The sequence below is a fragment of the Aphanomyces astaci genome (genome assembly GCF_000520075.1).
Source record: "Aphanomyces astaci strain APO3 unplaced genomic scaffold supercont1.13, whole genome shotgun sequence".
Lineage (NCBI taxonomy): Eukaryota > Oomycota > Saprolegniomycetes > Saprolegniales > Verrucalvaceae > Aphanomyces > Aphanomyces astaci.
In genome coordinates this window covers 822,214-838,139 of record NW_009798276.1, presented here as the reverse complement: position 1 = coordinate 838,139, position 15,926 = coordinate 822,214, and the positions used below count along the sequence as shown (strand labels likewise).

Below are 15,926 nucleotides of genomic sequence, written 5' to 3'. Positions count from 1 at the left end.
TTGTTGAATTCGGCCCCAAAATAGCGTTTTGGGCCTTATTACTGCCCTAATAAGGGTGCCTACTATTAATAGTACGCATAATCACCTAATCCAACAAATTTTACTATTATTAATATATCGAAGTAATATGTTTCGCTTGACTCGTTCGATGTGGAATTGTCGCTCGTCCGCGACGCCCAATTATAATGAGGCCTTATCGGGATGACAAATCCTATAAAAAGGGTGTTGAGAGGATGGTGGTCGGTTCGATCGATCGATTTGTAAACGGGATCCAGGAATTCATTCCGAATCTCCAATAGTAGTAGACTACTATTGGAGATATTAGATGTTGTATACTACTACTAGTAGTATACAACATACATTATTATGCTACCAACTACATGTATGCCTCTAGGAACTACGGATGGGGGGCACGAAATGGCATCTTGACGCCGTAATTGCCTGCCCGGCCCATGCGACGGAGGCTGGTCGAATTCTCCAGCAAAATGTCGATCGTAGCACTCCACAGCATCGTGCCTGTGCAGAATCCCTTGACTTCAGAGACAACACGAGTCTGCATGTGTCGTACCTCCGTAGTACGCAGACCCGTTGCCAGCATTCATCACGTCTTGGCCGTCCGGCTGCGGCAGCACACACCCTTGACCAGTGCACGCGCCCAGCACGATCTTGTTGGGGTCTTTGATTGCAGGCAACACCCGTTCCGGCAAGTGCTTGGCCATGAGGTCGTAAAATGGATTCTACATACCATGATTCAGAATGAATATATATCGGGATTTGCAACGTACTCCGAACTGCGGGTACCCAAACATGTTGTAGTACATGATGTTGACCCAATCCACCAAGTCGGTGATGCGCGGCTCCCAGCACCGATGCCATCCGTCGTTGTTGTTGTAAATTTCACAGTCGGACGGCGTCCATGACTGTGGAAACTCGTCCCAGGACAAAATATATCTCGGCTCATCGGGCACCCGTGCTTTGTCCAGTGCTATGAATTGTACACAAATATATCTATATATTTCCCGCGATGTGAATCCTCTACCTTTTCGAAGCGCCGTCAAGTAGTCGACGACCGTCTGGCCATGAAAGTCCTTCCACTTGCCCTTGTTGATGACCATGTTGGCCGTCTCGTCATCCACGTCAATCCCGTCAAAGCCATACCTATAATATATATCATTGATATATATATCACCAGAAAGAAAAAGGTGAGATTTACTTTTTGACCAATGACACAGCAGATGCCGTGAACCGCTCGACGTTTTCGGGTTGGCGGAGTCCATAGAACATGTCTCGGTTGTTGGCGCCACCGAGCGCGACAATGCTCTTGATGCAGCGCCTGCCAGCATCAACAACAGTCGAATCAACATGGCCGCAACCCCCTGAGGACTACTGGACGACGTACATGCGCAGCTGGGCCATGCAGTTCTTGATGTGCTTGTCATCCCAGTACTGCAGATTCTGCTCCACGCTGCCGTCGGCTCGTAGTGTAGAGAACGACCACATCACATGGGTCACAAATCGAATATTGGGGTTGCCCACCAGCTAAGACCAGGGATTGATCATCCAAAGGGATAGTATTCATGTTCAAGGATATGGGCGTACGTACATGCTGGCAATTGCTTTGAGTTTCCCAAAACACGGCAAAGACCTTGTCTGTGGGCTGGTGGGCGGGGCACGCTTGGCAGTCGTTGTGCATCGGGTCCTACGCACGACTTGGGGGTTAAGAATCCCATCGTCGACGCCATGGCTATTACAGTACTCATGCAGTAATGGGTCGTACATAGTATTCGAAACGACGACACCCGCGGATCTTTCGTTGGAGCTCCTTCCACGGCACGGCGTGGTCCACAGCTCTGCACTGTTCACCAAGCACTTGTTCCTCCCTGAACTCGGCAAACGTCATGTTCAAGTAGGTCGGATCCACCTCGTATGTTTTGACGAGCGTCGCCACGCCGTACGACGATCCTGCCAGGAAGGCCACTACAGATCACACACTGCGTGACGCCATGCCTCCCTCTACGTAACGAACGTACATCCAAAGATGAGCGGCCAAATGTGTCGGATTGTGTGCGTGAAGGATGGTTCTTCCACGTGGGTCTTGTCCTGCACATTGTACACCGGCGTCATTCGGAGCTGCATGTCTGAACGCCGCTCAGGCTCGTCGTAGTACTGGGACTTCCTCATGTTTGGGAGATCCATCGTCGTCTGCGTCGCCAACACGATACGCCCGTTTGACTTCTGCCAGCGCACGCCATGTGCCAATACAAGAGGTATGACAACGATATACCGGAAAACAAGATCGTTTTTTGCATACTTTCAAGCATCTGGTGGGTGTAAGAACCATTACATGCATCCTTGCGGTAACTAACATCCACGCAACATATAGCAGTGGTGCCACAGTCGTGGCCTTACAGTCCAATGATATCCTAGTACAAGATCGATCTACTTTGAAGTGTGCACAAGACTGGGAAGCTCTCGGACCATTGTACGCGTCCCATATACTGTAGCACTGCATGACGAATGTCGTCGAGCCAGAACAGAAGAAAACGTCCAGCGTGGCTTTCATTTGAAGTTTGTATCCTATCATATATGTAAATTACATGCTTACCTCACCTCTGAATTCAAACGTTCTAGCGTCGAACAAACGCACCAATCGGACCAATCCGAACTGTTCACACGTGTGAAATGTCTACTTTGTTTACGATACCAGTGAAGTTGGTGGTGGTAGTCAAGCAGCTATAAATGAGGCTCGGACGCTTTCTACGGCGGCGGCATACGGAACGGCATCTTGACGCCGTAGTTGCCGGCGCGCCCCATGCGATGCGTCGAGCTCGAGTTTTCATACAGAATGTCAATCGTCGAACTCCAAAGCATCGTGCCTACATGGAATCACGACATATATCAACCTCGTGTACTTAGGAGGAAAAACATAATACAAAAAGGTATTGTCGATTTGATATACAAATTTGGGGATCGACTCGACCAAACCGAACCACAATCGATCTGATTGGTTGAATTTCATTGAGAAGGTTTTGATTGGCTAATAATGTTGAGCTCATCTGAGGTAGCTAATCAAATCGATTTAAATTCCAACGAGAACAATGAAATTTCACTCGAAATTTCACAATATAAGGACGTTCGTATACCTTTATAGTAGGCGGATCCGTTGCCAGCGTTAAATACTTCCTGGCCGGGGGGTTGGAGCGTCACACACCCCATCCCACAGCACGCCCCAACGACAATCTTGTCTTTGGGGATCACCGAGGCGGCTTTGTTGGGCAGCGTGTCTTCAATCACTGCGCGGTACACGGCCTGGACCATATGGTACTCAACTACGATGCTGATCATATGAACGGATGTACGTACTTCGCCGCCGTTGATGTTGTAAAACATGACATTTACAAAATCCACCAAGTTGGAGATCCGCGGCTCGTAGCACCGATGCCACCCATCTTCGCCTTCGGTGTACCGGATGCATCCCACGTAGTTGGCGTTGTCTGGCTGGGGCGGGTCCCACGCGTACGGGAACTCGTCCCATGACAGCAAGTACCGCGGCTCGTCCGGATGCTGCACCGCGTCCAGCCCTACTCCCCCGTCAACACGTACCCTTGGGTGCTACATGTCTCCATACCTTCGCGCAACGCAGTCAAATAGCTGACCACCGTCGGTCCGTGGCTCTTGAGCCAGTTGCCGCCGGTGGCCACCATGTTGCCAGTTTCGTCGTCGATGTCAATCCCATCAAAGTCGTACCTAGGATGACGGTTGATGTGAGTATCGAATAAAAATACTAGTAATATTGTCGATTTGATACAAATTTGGGGATCGCGCCAACCAAACCGATGCACGATCGATCTGATTGGTTGGATTTCATTGAGAAATGGGTTTTGATTGGCTAATAATTTTGAGCTCATCTGAAGTAGCCAATCAAATCGATTTAATTACCAACGAGAAACCACAACACAATGAAATTTCACTCGAAAGCACAATATTAATAATAGTAGTAGAATTGCGGTACAATTGAACGAGCTGGACGGCAGTCGCTGTGAACCGCGCGAGGTTGTCGGGGGATTTCAAAGGGAGAAAGCGCTCGCGAAAGGACGCGCCGCCCACGGCGATCATGCTCTTGATGCACCGCCTGACACGACACCCATGAGATTACACGAACGAACGATAGGAGGATGATGACGACGAACATGCGAAGCTGGCCAATGCAGTCGCGGATGTGCTCGTCGTCCCAGAACTGCAGCTTGGTGTTGATCGTGCCGTCATCGAGCGGCTCGGCAAACGACCACATGACGTGCGTCACGTATCGCGTACTCAAGTCTTCCACGAGCTACAAGCATGTACATATTCAAAATGGTCGTGTCGTTGGAAACGTCACGAACGCACCCGTGTGCAGTCCTTTTGGGTCTCCCAGAACACGGCAAAGATCTTGTCTTCGGGCGTGGCGGCAGGACATAGATGGCAATCGTCGTGCATCGGGTCCTGAAGACAAAGATGTGGTTACCAACCGTGACAAATCGAGGACGACAACTGTCGTACGTAGTACTCGTGACGGCGACATCGCTTGAGCTTTCGCTTGAGCTCGCGCCAAGGCACGGCGTGGTCCACGCCCCGACAGCTTTCCCCGATCACTGAATCCTCTCGGTACTGAGCATATGTGGCATTCCCATACTCGGGGTCGATCCATCCGGCTTTAACGAGTTTCGACACACCGAACCCCGTGCCCGCCAGGTACAGCACTGCTTAAAAGCTATCGTGAGAACCATCCACGTCATAGCCAAAGATACACGTACGTCCAAACAGCAACGGCCAGCAGTGAAGGATCGACGGCTTCAACGCCGTGACTTCACCGCCATGGTTCGGGATGCTGTTTCGATCTGGCTTTGGAATCCTGGAGGCCTCCATGACTGCAAACGAATCGTCCAAATCCCTCGGATGCATACCCGTATCGTCGTCGTCGTCCGTGCTGAGCTGGGGGGACCGAGGAGGTTCATCATCGTACCCAGGCGTCCGGTACGTTGTGAGCTTGGACATGGGCAAGCAAGCTATTGATTTTTGAGCCAGTCACTCGTTAAGTGTCATGCATGATATTGCATGTCTGCAATTGTCCCATAGGGTAGTTGCCTATTTCGACTAGGCAAAGGCTCGGAATTTTCCCCACCGACACGACAGCATTATTGTCGGATCATTTAATATAAAAGCTCGCCGCCGATACACTGTGATACAGTATTGGGTGGCTTCGCGCCAAACAAGCGGCCAACAGGTCAATCCATACCTTACACTCGTCTAGGAGTCGGTTTTCCCTGTAAATCGTTTCGGCAAGTACCTTTGGGAAATCTCCCCAAGTTGTTGGTTTTCTAACGAGATTAGTATTCTTCTTCGCTTCACAAGTGGCAGCAAACTCGTTGTATTATATACAGTATGCACCTACCTACCTACTGTACCTGCTTATGATTACATCAAATCATTGCATATTGCCTTCACAACGTTTCCAGTCCATTTCACAGGAGATTATTGCTTCGCAAAGACTGTTTCCGCCTAGAATCTCTTGTGGGTGCAATCCCAACCCTCAATCGTACCAAGGTTTTGCATCACGTGATCTCAAACACTTACCTGTTTTCGTCGGAATGTACAGTACTAACCCCCCCCCATGCTATCCAGTATGACGACTCTGAGTTCAGATCATCACCGTGTTGTTCTCCGAGTATGTACCGGTATGTACAGTACGCAGACGACCGCGTGCTCCAGTTGCAACAATCTCTTGGTCATACCAAGTTAACCTGTTAGTTACTGTAACATGCAGTACACGTCGCTGAACAAGCTTGGCACGAGATAACGGGAACGTGCCCCGTTTTATTTGCATTCCTGATGGTTTTTCATGCGATGATGTCAATATCCGGATGAGACGATTCATTCATCCGGTTACAAAATGCATACTACAGTAGTACATACTTCCAAAGTACACCCAAACGTACGGTACTAGTACTACGTAGTAACTTCAACATCCGGATGATACCTCATTCATCCAGTTACGAAATGCCAACATCCGGATGAGACATCATTCAACCGGTTACGAAATGGGGTGCGTCATACCACTACACACGTGACCATGGCCACGACGACGAAGACGCACAAGGTGGACTTGGAAGTGTCTTCTGTTTACTTGTCCACGGATATGCAAGTGTCCCTACTGCGTGAACTTTTGAAATGGTTTGAACGACGAGTCTGTGCATGCTACGCTCGTGTGAAGGCGGCGAACCTACCAATCGTGCCAGTCGTGGTCGCCGCGACCGAAATCGTCGCAGTGCGGGTGGGCATCCCTCGGTTTGTCAATTCTCTGGCTCACATCACCGAGCCTTGGATATCATCTATCGATGGTATTGTCGGCGGACGATTTCTCAGCACCATCACATTCATCGTGCGCACTTGTTGCCCCCACGACGCCAACAACGTGCGACGATCCACTGATGCTGTCGATGCCCAGTCGTGTCTAACCGTCGATCAACTCAAGGACCAACTCGTACGTGTTCAGGCTCGATTAGCCATGGAAACACAGGAGAAGGAAGCGCTCCATGCCACCGTGTGCCGTGTGCTGGCCACGATGACAGCTGAAAACGACAGCTTGGAAGCGTTGTGCCATGACGCACCATCGCGTGGCTCATCGGCTGGTCGGATCAAGGCACTGGAAGACGAATTGCATGCGTTGCGTGTAGACATGGCGTCTGTCATGTCGGAAAACGACCAGCTTCGGAGGGAACTTGCAGCTGTGTCTCCCCCGTCCTCAACGTCAAAGGGCGAATTCAAGCCAGACATGACCCAGTCCGTTCATGATCAAGACTTATCGGACACCAGTAGTTCTATAGACAGTAGTTCTGTAGACATCTCCCCAACATCGCCGCCACAAGCGGGGCTTCCCATGGAACTTCCATCATGGACGATGCTTCCGTGCCGCCAATCCTGCCGCCACCAGTCGACAGAATCAACTCGGCATGTGCAAGACTGAACACTCGATGTTATCGAGTGCGTTACATATCCCTGCCATCACTACGCCCCCATACGAAGCAACGTGGACACGTTGGATGGCGTTAGCGCGTGAAGTTGGCTCGCTTCTAACATGGTTTGAATTTGGACGGACGCCATGTCTAGTTTGTGTTGGGTTGCCAGCGCATCCCCCAACACTCTGGCTTTGGCAGTGGGCATGTGGAGCACCGCCGACGCTTCTACCAGCCTACGTACACTTGCATCATGAATGGCCACGTGTCCAACCACATTGAACGATGATCCTGATGAGAGAGATGGAACAACCTCCGAACATAAGCATCAGGCCGACTAGTGTACGGGCGCAAGACCAGAGTGACCGCGTGCACGTCGTGGGTGAATTGCAGCCGTCCGTTCTTGGACATGGCCTGTGGAGGCGTTCAAATGGGGGTGATGTTGTCGAGTAGGTACTAGTAGGTACTACTAGTAAGTAAGTACCTTGAGTTGCAGCACAATCGCCAGCACGTGGCCGTCGAGTTCCTTACTCAGAGCTTTCCAATACACCTCGAACGACGACGGATTCAAACTGGCGTGCGCAAAGACCTATACCCCATGCTGCTGTCAATATGATATTCCACCAACTTACGAGATTTCTTCGTACCAAATGGTGTCGAAACAGCGCCACGCCGCCGGTAAACTCGGGCGACACGTCCGGCACGATTCGGTCGACTGCAGCTGGCTCTGTCCACCGGGGACTAGTCATGTACGTTGTCGCGGATTGCAACGATGTGGTGTCGTCCCTCACCTGGTGTGGTACTGACCCCACTGCGCCCGAATCGCAGCGCTCGACGCGGCCACCAACACCTCTTCCATCGACTGGACGCCAGCTTGAAACCACGTCCACTCGTTCTGAAAGATCGACCCGTCCAGGGTATACGTATCCGACTCGCGTTCATCTAATTCAGCACCGTCTTCCACTGCTCGGACGACTTCCACGACGCTTTCTTTAGGTCGTTGCAAGCTTCGAAACAGTGTCTACCAAGTCGACACCATTTCATCACCACCACCAGTACAGTATACACATGTGTATGATCTTAGAACGTACCGATCCGACGGAGTACGCGGCAGAGAAGGCGGCCGTGGGCAGCACCAGCGAGCCCTGGCCCAGCAGTCCGTGCGTGACGTTCTTGGCCTCTTGGGTCTCGAGCAGCGGGTGATTCAGCACGCTCTTGGACAGCCCCGCCACGGTTTGCTTGAGTTTTAACGGCACGATCGACGCCTGATGCAGCGTTACTTTGGCGATGGGCAGCAGCTCCACGAACGCCTTGACCTCGTCGTGTTCTCGAAGAAGTTGCTGGACGAACCATGCAGTATTAACCGCCGCGCAAGCCGCCCGCCAACACGACGACGGAGGGGCCTGCACATATATATCGTACGTTAGCCTTGAGCAACAACGTTCTAGAGCAACGGAGACGTATATATATATATATATACCGTGGTAACCAATGGTTGGGACATAACAGGCTGGCTTTGACCAAAACGCTCGATGGCCTACAAAAGTATATTTGAAAAATAGTAATAAGAAATTTAAATCAGTAATATATTTTTTTAAATGTGTATGTACCACATGACACTGGTACAGCCACGGTTTGAGTACTTGGGCCACGTACGTATACCGGTGCGTTGGATCGGACAATACTTGGAAACTACCCAGCATTGTCACAACACACTGGTAGCATAACCTATCTGTGATACCGTTTCGACAATACGTCAAACGTCGCTGCAATGGCATACGCTGCCCGAGTCACTTTTGCATCGTCGTCGGCCACGGTCGTCCACGCAACGTCTGCTTCATCGCGGAGAAATCCCAGTGTGAAATTCTGCGCGTACTCCAAGTCTACTTGAAGCCACAGGTCCAAGGCGGCAGCGTTGGCCGCTACTTGGTCGAGTACTAGTAGGGTCTTTTGGCTGGGCACGCGTGGGGGTCGTCGGTACTGGAACTCTTGGCGTAGTTTCTACTCAAATGTTAAGCGCTCACACTGACAAAAGGTAGGTCCAAGTACCGAGTAGCACGTACCCATTCAAAGTCGACCACTTCGTCCACGGTATGGCACAACAACGCCTTGTTCTAACCAACGAGTTGTCGTTGTTGTACGTGCATTGTTTGCATATATATATATATATATATATTGCAAGCTTCGTGTTACCAGCACCAGAATCGGAAGCGACTGCTTGAGCTTGGCGCAAACAGGCTGGAGCAATCCATGGATGAATAGAGCGACGCCGTCCGTGTTGTTGCTGCGTGTTGCCGCGGACGACTCGACGAGTCCTCGAGCTAGCGCCGGCCGCACAACCGACTCCAAAAACAAGATGTGGCCTCTACCACCGGTAAAATATATGCGACAACGTCAATCCACTGGACATGTATGGCATCAAACCAACCGCAACACTTCGACCACGTGCGTGAGGTACCACTCGGGCTTGGACACGTCGTTGGTCTTGACGTGGGTATCAAAATGGAAGTGGAATCGGCGCACGAGTGGTTGCAGCAGCCGCTGCATGGCCCACAGATCCGACAACTATGCCACGCTATGAGTTGGCCAAAGTTCTCGAGAATGAACGTGTGCTAATCGAACTATCGTGCACGATATTGACTTGGCACGTTCACAAAGAAATATAGAAAACAAATCATTGTATTGTCGATTTGATACAAATTTGGGGAGGGGATGCAATCGAATCGCGCCGACGAAACCGATCCATAATCGATCTGATTGGTTAAATTTCATTGAGAAGGTTTCGATTGGCTAATAATTTTGAGCTTCTCTGAGGTAGCCAATCAAATCGATTTAAATTTCAACAAGAAACCACGCCACAACATGAAATTTCACTCGAAAGCACAATATAATATGAGTATTTTTTTACGTCAAATCAAAATGTTTTCTAGACGAATTCAAATTTATTACAGAATGCTCAAAAAATGAAGCAAAAAGAATATTTTCAAATAAAAAGGACAAGGAAAACAGAATATGTTTTAATCATATAAAATATTTATATAAAATAAAACCGTTTTTTTAATTATGATATAATTGAATACAAGGAAATAATATATGGCTACCTCGGATTCCACGCCTTCTGCCGTGACCGACGCCACAGCCAACTGCACTTGGACCAACGCTGTAAACTTGTCTCGAAACACTTCCACGGCCTAGTTCAGTGTCAATATCAACATGCTCGAGTGATGCCTGGGCATACGTTGGATGCCAAGTCGGTGTCGGCAATGACTTGGGGCCACCGGAGGGCGTCGATGGACACGTCGAGGGCGTTGGTGTGGAAAGCTTGCAGCTCCACCGCAAGGAACGCCATGCGCTGCTTGATCAACGACTATGACATCGCATTAGAGTCGAACGGGACATGTACACGACATACACGAAGGTTGAGCTGAAAGGACACGTCCATCCCAAAATGCGTCGACAGCGACTGGTTCAGCGCCGCCATCGCCACCAGCGCATCAATGTCTCCTGCAGAGGCACGTTCACAACGTAGGGTCATTCACGACATCATTGTACCGTTGGAACCCGCCGAAGGTTTGGCGCGGGCACTCAATGTTTCGACCTCCAAGAGCAGTTGGAAGTACTGGATTTGAGTCTCGAGGTGCTTCAACCGGGTCGTTTGGGGCTCCAGAAGGTCGCACAGCTCACCTGTGTGAGCGTGGAGCTGAGTGAGTTTGTCTTGGACGGATTTGGCATTGGATTCCATCAAATCTATTCTCGACAGACGTTCCATGGCGCCATGGCGTTCTTTGTCTGCGAGTTGCGGCAGGGTGGCTTCAATCGCATCTTGCTCTGCCTTCATGGCATTGATGGCTTCTTCCGCCAATCGATACAGGTCCGTGAGCTCATTTTCCTTGTAGTCCTGGATGCTCGATAGCTTCTCTTCGCATGCACGGAGCTGCGTCGTCATAACGTCCAGCACCGTCATCGCACTTTGGATTTTTTTGCGCTTTGCTGGCAAAATACATAGCAAGGCATTTTAGCCAATCCGAACAAAGCTTTACCTGTAAAACATTATATCCATTGCGAAAGGTACTCGACGCCATTCAAGGATGCTACTGCGCGCGGCGTCTCGTCTGATCTCGTCGCCGTCGTTGCGAGGCTTCTCATCTTTGGTTAGCTTGACTGTCAACGGAAACCCCTGCCATGCTACCATCTCCAAGTCGCTGGACAACAAGAAGGTCATCTTATGCCTGCCTGGAGCGTTGGGTAAGTGATGGCATGCCAGCGAACCATGTGGATTTACGTCCAAGGATGCTTGCAGGCACAGGAGCGACGGACTTTCCGGCGCAGTTGACTGGTCTCACGGATGAATACTCTATTATCGCATTCCATCCAGACACATCGCAGGCCCAATCCCTCAACTTCCTCGAGAAAGACGCGCACGACGCCGCCGCGTTCATGACAGGCCTCGGCTACGACAAGGTATGCGATAGCTACAGCATGCGATGGTCTCACGCAGCCGTGGTAGTATTCCGTGCTAGGGTTTAGCGATGGAGCCAACAGTGGCGTCATTCTGGCGGCCGAGTACCCTCAGCACATGCAGCGCTTGGTGCTGATGGGCGGCAACGTACAAAGACCCCTCCAACGACGCCTGCTTTGTTCATATTTGTGTGCATTAGGCTTTCTTGACGGACGAAGACTTGGCTTTGTACGCTGCTTGCGCGGACGTGGCAACGTGGAGTGACGAGCGACGAGAACAAATGATAGCTGTTCATGGCGGAGTCGGGCCATTCCAAACCAAGTGGACAGGTACATGCATGTATCGCTTGTCAATCATGATAACACTCCACCTTATTGCACAAAAATATAAATATATAAATTTTTTGAAATTATTGCAATGTATATTTTGGTGCAGAATGGATCGCTACGATGGCTCGCCTCCTCGACGACAAGAATGGTGACCTCTGCACCGCCTTCTTGCCCGACGTCAAGTGCAAGACCCTGGTGCTGCACGGCGAACAGGTTGTTGTTCATACTAGCATTACTAGGATGCAATACTAACGACAGCTCATCGTGTCTCACAGGACTCGCTCGTGCCTACATTCCAAGGCGAGTACTTGAGCGAACGCATTTTGCACTCGAAACTCGTCATGTTGCCCGACGCCGACCACGCGTTTCACATGGAAGACCAGTGGTCCGCCCACACCAACCAACTCATCCGAACGTTCCTCAACGAACCCGACGACAGCGCCACCCACAGCCGCGAGTTTTCTGCGATGCCCCCCAAGGACCGCAAACGAAGCTCCATCGTCACGCACTCGGGGCCACGATGCTAGCTAGCTCGGTAGACTTTCTCTAACACCAGAACTTTTTGCACGACCAATTACAATACTACGACATATTAATACTATTAATAGTATACTACTGTAGAATTCGACCATTTTGGTCACATCAATATAGGATTTTCGGCAAAACAACTGGTTTTCACTTTTTGCTTTTCGTGATGAACATTAATATAACTGTCAAATCAATGCCTTGTCGTTCGCAATGGATTTATGCTCGAGACTACTGGGACAACGAAGTGTACGAGTAACTTTCGCCGTACACTTTATATATATACCCGGGGATGATGTAATTCCACATCACACTGTATTGTGAATCGCGTGGTTTGTCTAATCAATATTGAATCACTCTGGAGTTCTGATTGGTTGAATATACTTGTCCTTTCTGCAAGAGCCAATCAAATCCACTCAAAAATGGATATTAGCCAATAGCGTCGATTCGCGATTCGATTTGGCGGCGAGATTCGATTCGACGGGGTCTGGAATCCGCAATCTCATTTTTAAAACTTGAACGAAAATGTCGCGTCCTCCTTGGCCGTGGTGGACCACGACGCGGCCGCCTTGAAGTCGTCGTTGGCGTGCATGTCCCACTCGAACGGGTGAAAATGATGCGGATTGTCAAAGTCCAGGAGGTCGTCGTGGTTCAAGAACACGAGGCGGCGCGCGTGCTCGGCGGTGTGCACGGCCGTGTGCTGGCGCATGCAGTCGGCGCTGCAGTACACCGTCGTCTTGCACAGCGAGCAGCGCCGCAGCAGACTCCGGTGGCGACTTTCGCACACGGCACACGCCACGACCGGCAGCGACGGCTGGTTCGCCTTGGTCTTGCGCTCCCACACAGTCAGTTCAAACGCCGTGTCGCCCCAATTCGGAAGCGGCACGCGCGACGTGAGCGCAAACGCCTTCATCACGTCGCACTCAAACTGACGGTCGCCCGTGTCCCCATACCATTCGCCCACTGCAACAACAAAGTGCCGTTCATAATGTACGTACATAATAATTTCGCATCTTAGTTCGTTAAGTACCGTGGATCAGGTGGCGTCCCTTGTAGTGGCGCAGGCAGTCCCGTGCAAACGACGTCTTGGGCGGCGCACACAGGAACAACGTTCGGGACTTGAGCGCGGGCACCGAGTCTAGAATATCCGCGTTCCCTTGATACACCTACTCCGATAGGTACTACATGAGAAAGCAAACCCATTGATTGTCCTATGAATGTCTCGCACCGTGCTCCATCGAGGCAGTCCCGTGGAGGCCGCCACGTCTTCTTCGTTCCCGTCGGGGTCGTCGGCTGCGTCGTCCTCGCCGGTCTTGGGCGACCATTTGGCAGTGGCCGTGGGGTCGAACGCCAACGCGTCGATCTTGTGCTGGTCCATGAGCGAATGCCAGTAGCCCAACCCCGCGCCCATCTCGACAATCGGCCCCAGCGCCTTGATGGCTTTGAACGCCGCCGGGTGCGGGATGGCACGGCTGTACAGCTTATCGCACCACGTCCGGCACGTGTCGCGCCACTGTCGCAGCTCCGCGTACGCCGGGAGCGCCGTCCCCGCCGACTTGACACTTGCCGACGTCAGGTGGTCCGCCGGCGACTTGTTGAGGTTCATACGCTGTTTCTTGGTGAGTTTCTTGACCGATTCTTTGACCTTGCGGCCCAAATCCGCCACCACCTTGTCCATTTCGCCGTTCATGCCCAAGCTGGGCTCGTAAAACAGTTGCACTCCTGCACGAGTCGCTGCATTTCAGATAAACGATCTAGTAGAACAGGGCGTACCTTCGCGTTGACGACAGAGCAACACGTCCAGCAACGCCAGGCCGTGCTTGGGCTTGGCTTCGTAGGCAGTGTGAAAGTCCGCGGGCACGTCGTCGCCGCCGTCCAAGAGAGTCGCGACGAACATCTCGTAGTCGGTGCGGGATGTGGGCCGATGCTTGTCGATTTGGCCCAAGTACTCGTGCAAGGGGGGCACCGCCGCACAATTGCGGCCAAACACGGTGATTGCTGCTTGGTACAAGGCAAAGTACATTTGGTCGAAGTAGCACGCGAGTTTGATGCGCATCTGCGTGCGCCCAGAGGTGGCCACGGCCTGCGTGGCGGTCACGATGAGCGCCTGCAGGTCCGAGCTGAGCTTAGTCATGGCGGGTCGATCCACGTCGGGTGTGTCTTGCTGCTGCTGCTGGGCTCGAAGCAATTGACGCTTGAGGTGCTGCTGGACGGACGTCTGCAGCAACTCGAGCGACGCCTGGGTCCACGCGTTGGAGCCCACGACGGTGGACGCCAACCGACCGAGCACGACCAACGAGTACATCATCCCGAGAAGTACCTGGCCGTGGATAGCTTTGGATTCTTCTTCGGATTCAATCGCAAACACAATCGAATGCAGAAACTTGCCGTGCTCGCATTTGAAGCAGTCGCCGTCGTCGCTCTTTTTGTCGGCGAGGTAGCCGCGGCAGTTGCAGCCAGGCGATTTGCATGGCCCAATGCTGCATTGCTTGGGAAGTAGCGACTGCAGCGCATTGGCATCCAGGGAGGACGACGCGGATGGCGTTGCAGATGCACTTATGCGTTTGTGTTTGGATGACTTTTGCCTCGACTGAATGCTCTTGGCCACGTCGTCGTCCATTTCCAGACCGTACTCCATGGCCACAGCGGCAATCTCGTCTTCGATGAACGCGATTTCATTCGCGCCGAGCCCCACTTGGGTCTGTTTGCGCTTCTTCGGTCGGTTGGTCGTGGCCATGTTGATGTGCGAAAACGAGTTGAAGCTGTTCCGGAAGGCGCAAAGATCATTGGTTCCAACCCAAATCGAACTTAATGTACTAAGTACGCATTACCCCAAACACTATTAATAGTACTACTACTACTACTATTTATAGTACTATTAAATAGTACATTGTATAATACGCGGAGTATTATACAGTCATGGATTCGGATATATTTTTAGACGCTCACTTCACATTTGCGTTATCGTCGAACATCGAAAGATTCAAATACAGTAACTGTAACCATGACAACGCCATGTTGATCTCCTTCAGACTCGAAAGTCCGAATTGGTCCGAGATACAGTATGTAGTGGTGTCCAACGCTGTCGTCAAAGGGGCGCGACACTCCTGGCCGCACTCAATGAACGAACATCCATCTGTGTGTCCACCTTCTAGGTGCGGAAGAGTCGATACACCGATCAACGTACTAAGACTGCATTTAGTATGCATTCTTATATACTTCAACCTACACTGCATTACCGTTTAGTAAATTCAAGTGTAATCGCATGCATTTTAATAGATAACCCTTTTAATTGCGTATTCAGTAGGTACGCTCTCGTTCAAATAAGAAGTAGGTTCTTATCTCGAACTTTATCGAATTGTTCGGCTGTCAGCAATGTGTAACACCTCAACCTCCTGCCGTTGCAATGGATCGACCAATAATATAATGAAAAATCAGGAGTATCTATGGACATCCTGGGCCATTTTTTTATTTGACTATCCAATCGTGGACACGATGGCCACGAGTAGAAATTTCGTTCTTTCGATAATAAAATTGCGAATATTTTCCCACGTTGAACCCAGAGTGTAGCTCCTTCACCGTTGTTAGTATACATATATCAAGTGCACACAATCCTGAATA

At 50.9% G+C, this 15,926-nt stretch overlaps 6 protein-coding genes across 21 annotated transcripts; 2 read left to right on the top strand and 4 right to left on the bottom strand.

The window, feature by feature from the left end:
* Positions 1 to 251: 251 nt before the first annotated feature.
* Positions 252 to 2,260, bottom strand: H257_06715 (hypothetical protein). 9 transcript variants are annotated; one of them, XM_009832039.1, is made up of 9 exons: positions 2,031 to 2,260; positions 1,778 to 1,977; positions 1,604 to 1,699; positions 1,400 to 1,539; positions 1,214 to 1,333; positions 1,040 to 1,158; positions 786 to 985; positions 569 to 737; positions 252 to 516 (listed from the first exon to the last, which is right to left on the bottom strand). In XM_009832039.1, the coding sequence occupies exons 1-9, from the start codon at positions 2,194 to 2,196 to the stop codon at positions 398 to 400; spliced, it is 1,329 nt and encodes a 442-aa protein (XP_009830341.1). In that variant the 5' UTR covers positions 2,197 to 2,260; the 3' UTR covers positions 252 to 397. The 9 variants fall into 9 exon arrangements, with proteins under 9 accessions (XP_009830341.1, XP_009830340.1, XP_009830345.1 ...); XM_009832038.1 differs by having other exon boundaries at positions 786 to 1,158; XM_009832043.1 differs by having other exon boundaries at positions 569 to 985.
* Positions 2,261 to 2,545: 285 nt separating this feature from the next.
* Positions 2,546 to 5,064, bottom strand: H257_06714. 2 transcript variants are annotated; one of them, XM_009832037.1, is made up of 10 exons: positions 4,794 to 5,064; positions 4,540 to 4,739; positions 4,387 to 4,482; positions 4,191 to 4,330; positions 4,013 to 4,132; positions 3,629 to 3,747; positions 3,364 to 3,581; positions 3,144 to 3,309; positions 2,705 to 2,876; positions 2,546 to 2,577 (listed from the first exon to the last, which is right to left on the bottom strand). In XM_009832037.1, exons 1-9 carry the CDS (start codon positions 5,032 to 5,034, stop codon positions 2,758 to 2,760), a joined length of 1,419 nt encoding a protein of 472 aa, XP_009830339.1. In that variant the 5' UTR covers positions 5,035 to 5,064; the 3' UTR covers positions 2,546 to 2,577; positions 2,705 to 2,757. The 2 variants fall into 2 exon arrangements, with proteins under 2 accessions (XP_009830339.1, XP_009830338.1); XM_009832036.1 differs by having other exon boundaries at positions 2,546 to 2,876.
* A 1,015-nt stretch (positions 5,065 to 6,079) lies between these two features.
* On the bottom strand, positions 6,080 to 10,973 carry H257_06712 (hypothetical protein). Of its 6 annotated transcripts, none has more exons than XM_009832029.1 (16): positions 10,545 to 10,973; positions 10,405 to 10,496; positions 10,231 to 10,359; positions 10,094 to 10,183; positions 9,421 to 9,557; positions 9,186 to 9,357; positions 9,056 to 9,106; positions 8,734 to 8,993; positions 8,603 to 8,684; positions 8,473 to 8,529; positions 8,084 to 8,395; positions 7,784 to 8,013; positions 7,640 to 7,733; positions 7,477 to 7,581; positions 7,306 to 7,406; positions 6,080 to 7,228 (listed from the first exon to the last, which is right to left on the bottom strand). In XM_009832029.1, exons 1-16 carry the CDS (start codon positions 10,954 to 10,956, stop codon positions 7,045 to 7,047), a joined length of 2,508 nt encoding a protein of 835 aa, XP_009830331.1. In that variant the 5' UTR covers positions 10,957 to 10,973; the 3' UTR covers positions 6,080 to 7,044. The 6 variants fall into 6 exon arrangements, with proteins under 6 accessions (XP_009830331.1, XP_009830335.1, XP_009830332.1 ...); XM_009832033.1 differs by having other exon boundaries at positions 7,640 to 7,719; XM_009832030.1 differs by having other exon boundaries at positions 9,192 to 9,357.
* H257_06713 (hypothetical protein) lies at positions 6,102 to 7,354 on the top strand. The gene has a single exon (XM_009832035.1). It carries the CDS (start codon positions 6,110 to 6,112, stop codon positions 7,001 to 7,003), a length of 894 nt encoding a protein of 297 aa, XP_009830337.1. The 5' UTR covers positions 6,102 to 6,109; the 3' UTR covers positions 7,004 to 7,354.
* Positions 10,974 to 11,063: 90 nt separating the features above from the next.
* On the top strand, positions 11,064 to 12,403 carry H257_06711. Of its 2 annotated transcripts, XM_009832027.1 has the most exons (6): positions 11,064 to 11,237; positions 11,293 to 11,453; positions 11,500 to 11,598; positions 11,651 to 11,780; positions 11,887 to 11,993; positions 12,056 to 12,403. In XM_009832027.1, exons 1-6 carry the CDS (start codon positions 11,081 to 11,083, stop codon positions 12,305 to 12,307), a joined length of 906 nt encoding a protein of 301 aa, XP_009830329.1. In that variant the 5' UTR covers positions 11,064 to 11,080; the 3' UTR covers positions 12,308 to 12,403. The 2 variants fall into 2 exon arrangements, with proteins under 2 accessions (XP_009830329.1, XP_009830330.1); XM_009832028.1 differs by having other exon boundaries at positions 11,887 to 12,403.
* Positions 12,404 to 12,626: 223 nt separating this feature from the next.
* On the bottom strand, positions 12,627 to 15,092 carry H257_06710 (hypothetical protein). The gene is made up of 4 exons (XM_009832026.1): positions 14,079 to 15,092; positions 13,534 to 14,027; positions 13,336 to 13,471; positions 12,627 to 13,268 (listed from the first exon to the last, which is right to left on the bottom strand). The coding sequence occupies exons 1-4, from the start codon at positions 15,040 to 15,042 to the stop codon at positions 12,814 to 12,816; spliced, it is 2,049 nt and encodes a 682-aa protein (XP_009830328.1). The 5' UTR covers positions 15,043 to 15,092; the 3' UTR covers positions 12,627 to 12,813.
* Positions 15,093 to 15,926: the final 834 nt, after the last annotated feature.

Bases quoted from the DNA above. Each gene is read 5' to 3' on its own strand.
- H257_06714 (XM_009832036.1), bottom strand. From the start codon at position 5,034: ATGTCCAAGCTCACAACGTACCGGACGCCTGGGTACGATGATGAACCT. The intron at 3,582-3,628 runs GTATGGAGACAT...ACGGGGGAGTAG, and splicing joins TTTGACTGCGTTGCGCGAAG to GGCTGGACGCGGTGCAGCAT. The intron at 3,310-3,363 runs GTACGTACATCC...CATATGGTCCAG, and splicing joins ACAACATCAACGGCGGCGAA to GCCGTGTACCGCGCAGTGAT.
- H257_06710 (XM_009832026.1), bottom strand. From the start codon at position 15,042: ATGGCCACGACCAACCGACCGAAGAAGCGCAAACAGACCCAAGTGGGG. The intron at 14,028-14,078 runs GTACGCCCTGTT...CGACTCGTGCAG, and splicing joins GCTCTGTCGTCAACGCGAAG to GAGTGCAACTGTTTTACGAG. The intron at 13,269-13,335 runs GTACTTAACGAA...TTGTTGTTGCAG, and splicing joins GGGACGCCACCTGATCCACG to TGGGCGAATGGTATGGGGAC.
- H257_06711 (XM_009832027.1), top strand. From the start codon at position 11,081: ATGCTACTGCGCGCGGCGTCTCGTCTGATCTCGTCGCCGTCGTTGCGA. The intron at 11,454-11,499 runs GTATGCGATAGC...CAGCCGTGGTAG, and splicing joins CAGGCCTCGGCTACGACAAG to TATTCCGTGCTAGGGTTTAG. The intron at 11,994-12,055 runs GTTGTTGTTCAT...CGTGTCTCACAG, and splicing joins TGGTGCTGCACGGCGAACAG to GACTCGCTCGTGCCTACATT.
- H257_06715 (XM_009832038.1), bottom strand. From the start codon at position 2,196: ATGGATCTCCCAAACATGAGGAAGTCCCAGTACTACGACGAGCCTGAG. The intron at 1,978-2,030 runs GTACGTTCGTTA...TGTGATCTGTAG, and splicing joins TTGGCCGCTCATCTTTGGAT to TGGCCTTCCTGGCAGGATCG. The intron at 1,540-1,603 runs GTACGTACGCCC...CCCTGGTCTTAG, and splicing joins CTCAAAGCAATTGCCAGCAT to CTGGTGGGCAACCCCAATAT.
- H257_06712 (XM_009832029.1), bottom strand. From the start codon at position 10,956: ATGACGGTGCTGGACGTTATGACGACGCAGCTCCGTGCATGCGAAGAG. The intron at 9,558-10,093 runs GTAGCCATATAT...AGCGTGGCATAG, and splicing joins CAGAAGGCGTGGAATCCGAG to TTGTCGGATCTGTGGGCCAT. The intron at 9,107-9,185 runs GTAACACGAAGC...CTCGTTGGTTAG, and splicing joins CGCTTCCGATTCTGGTGCTG to AACAAGGCGTTGTTGTGCCA.
- H257_06713 (XM_009832035.1), top strand. From the start codon at position 6,110: ATGGCCACGACGACGAAGACGCACAAGGTGGACTTGGAAGTGTCTTCT.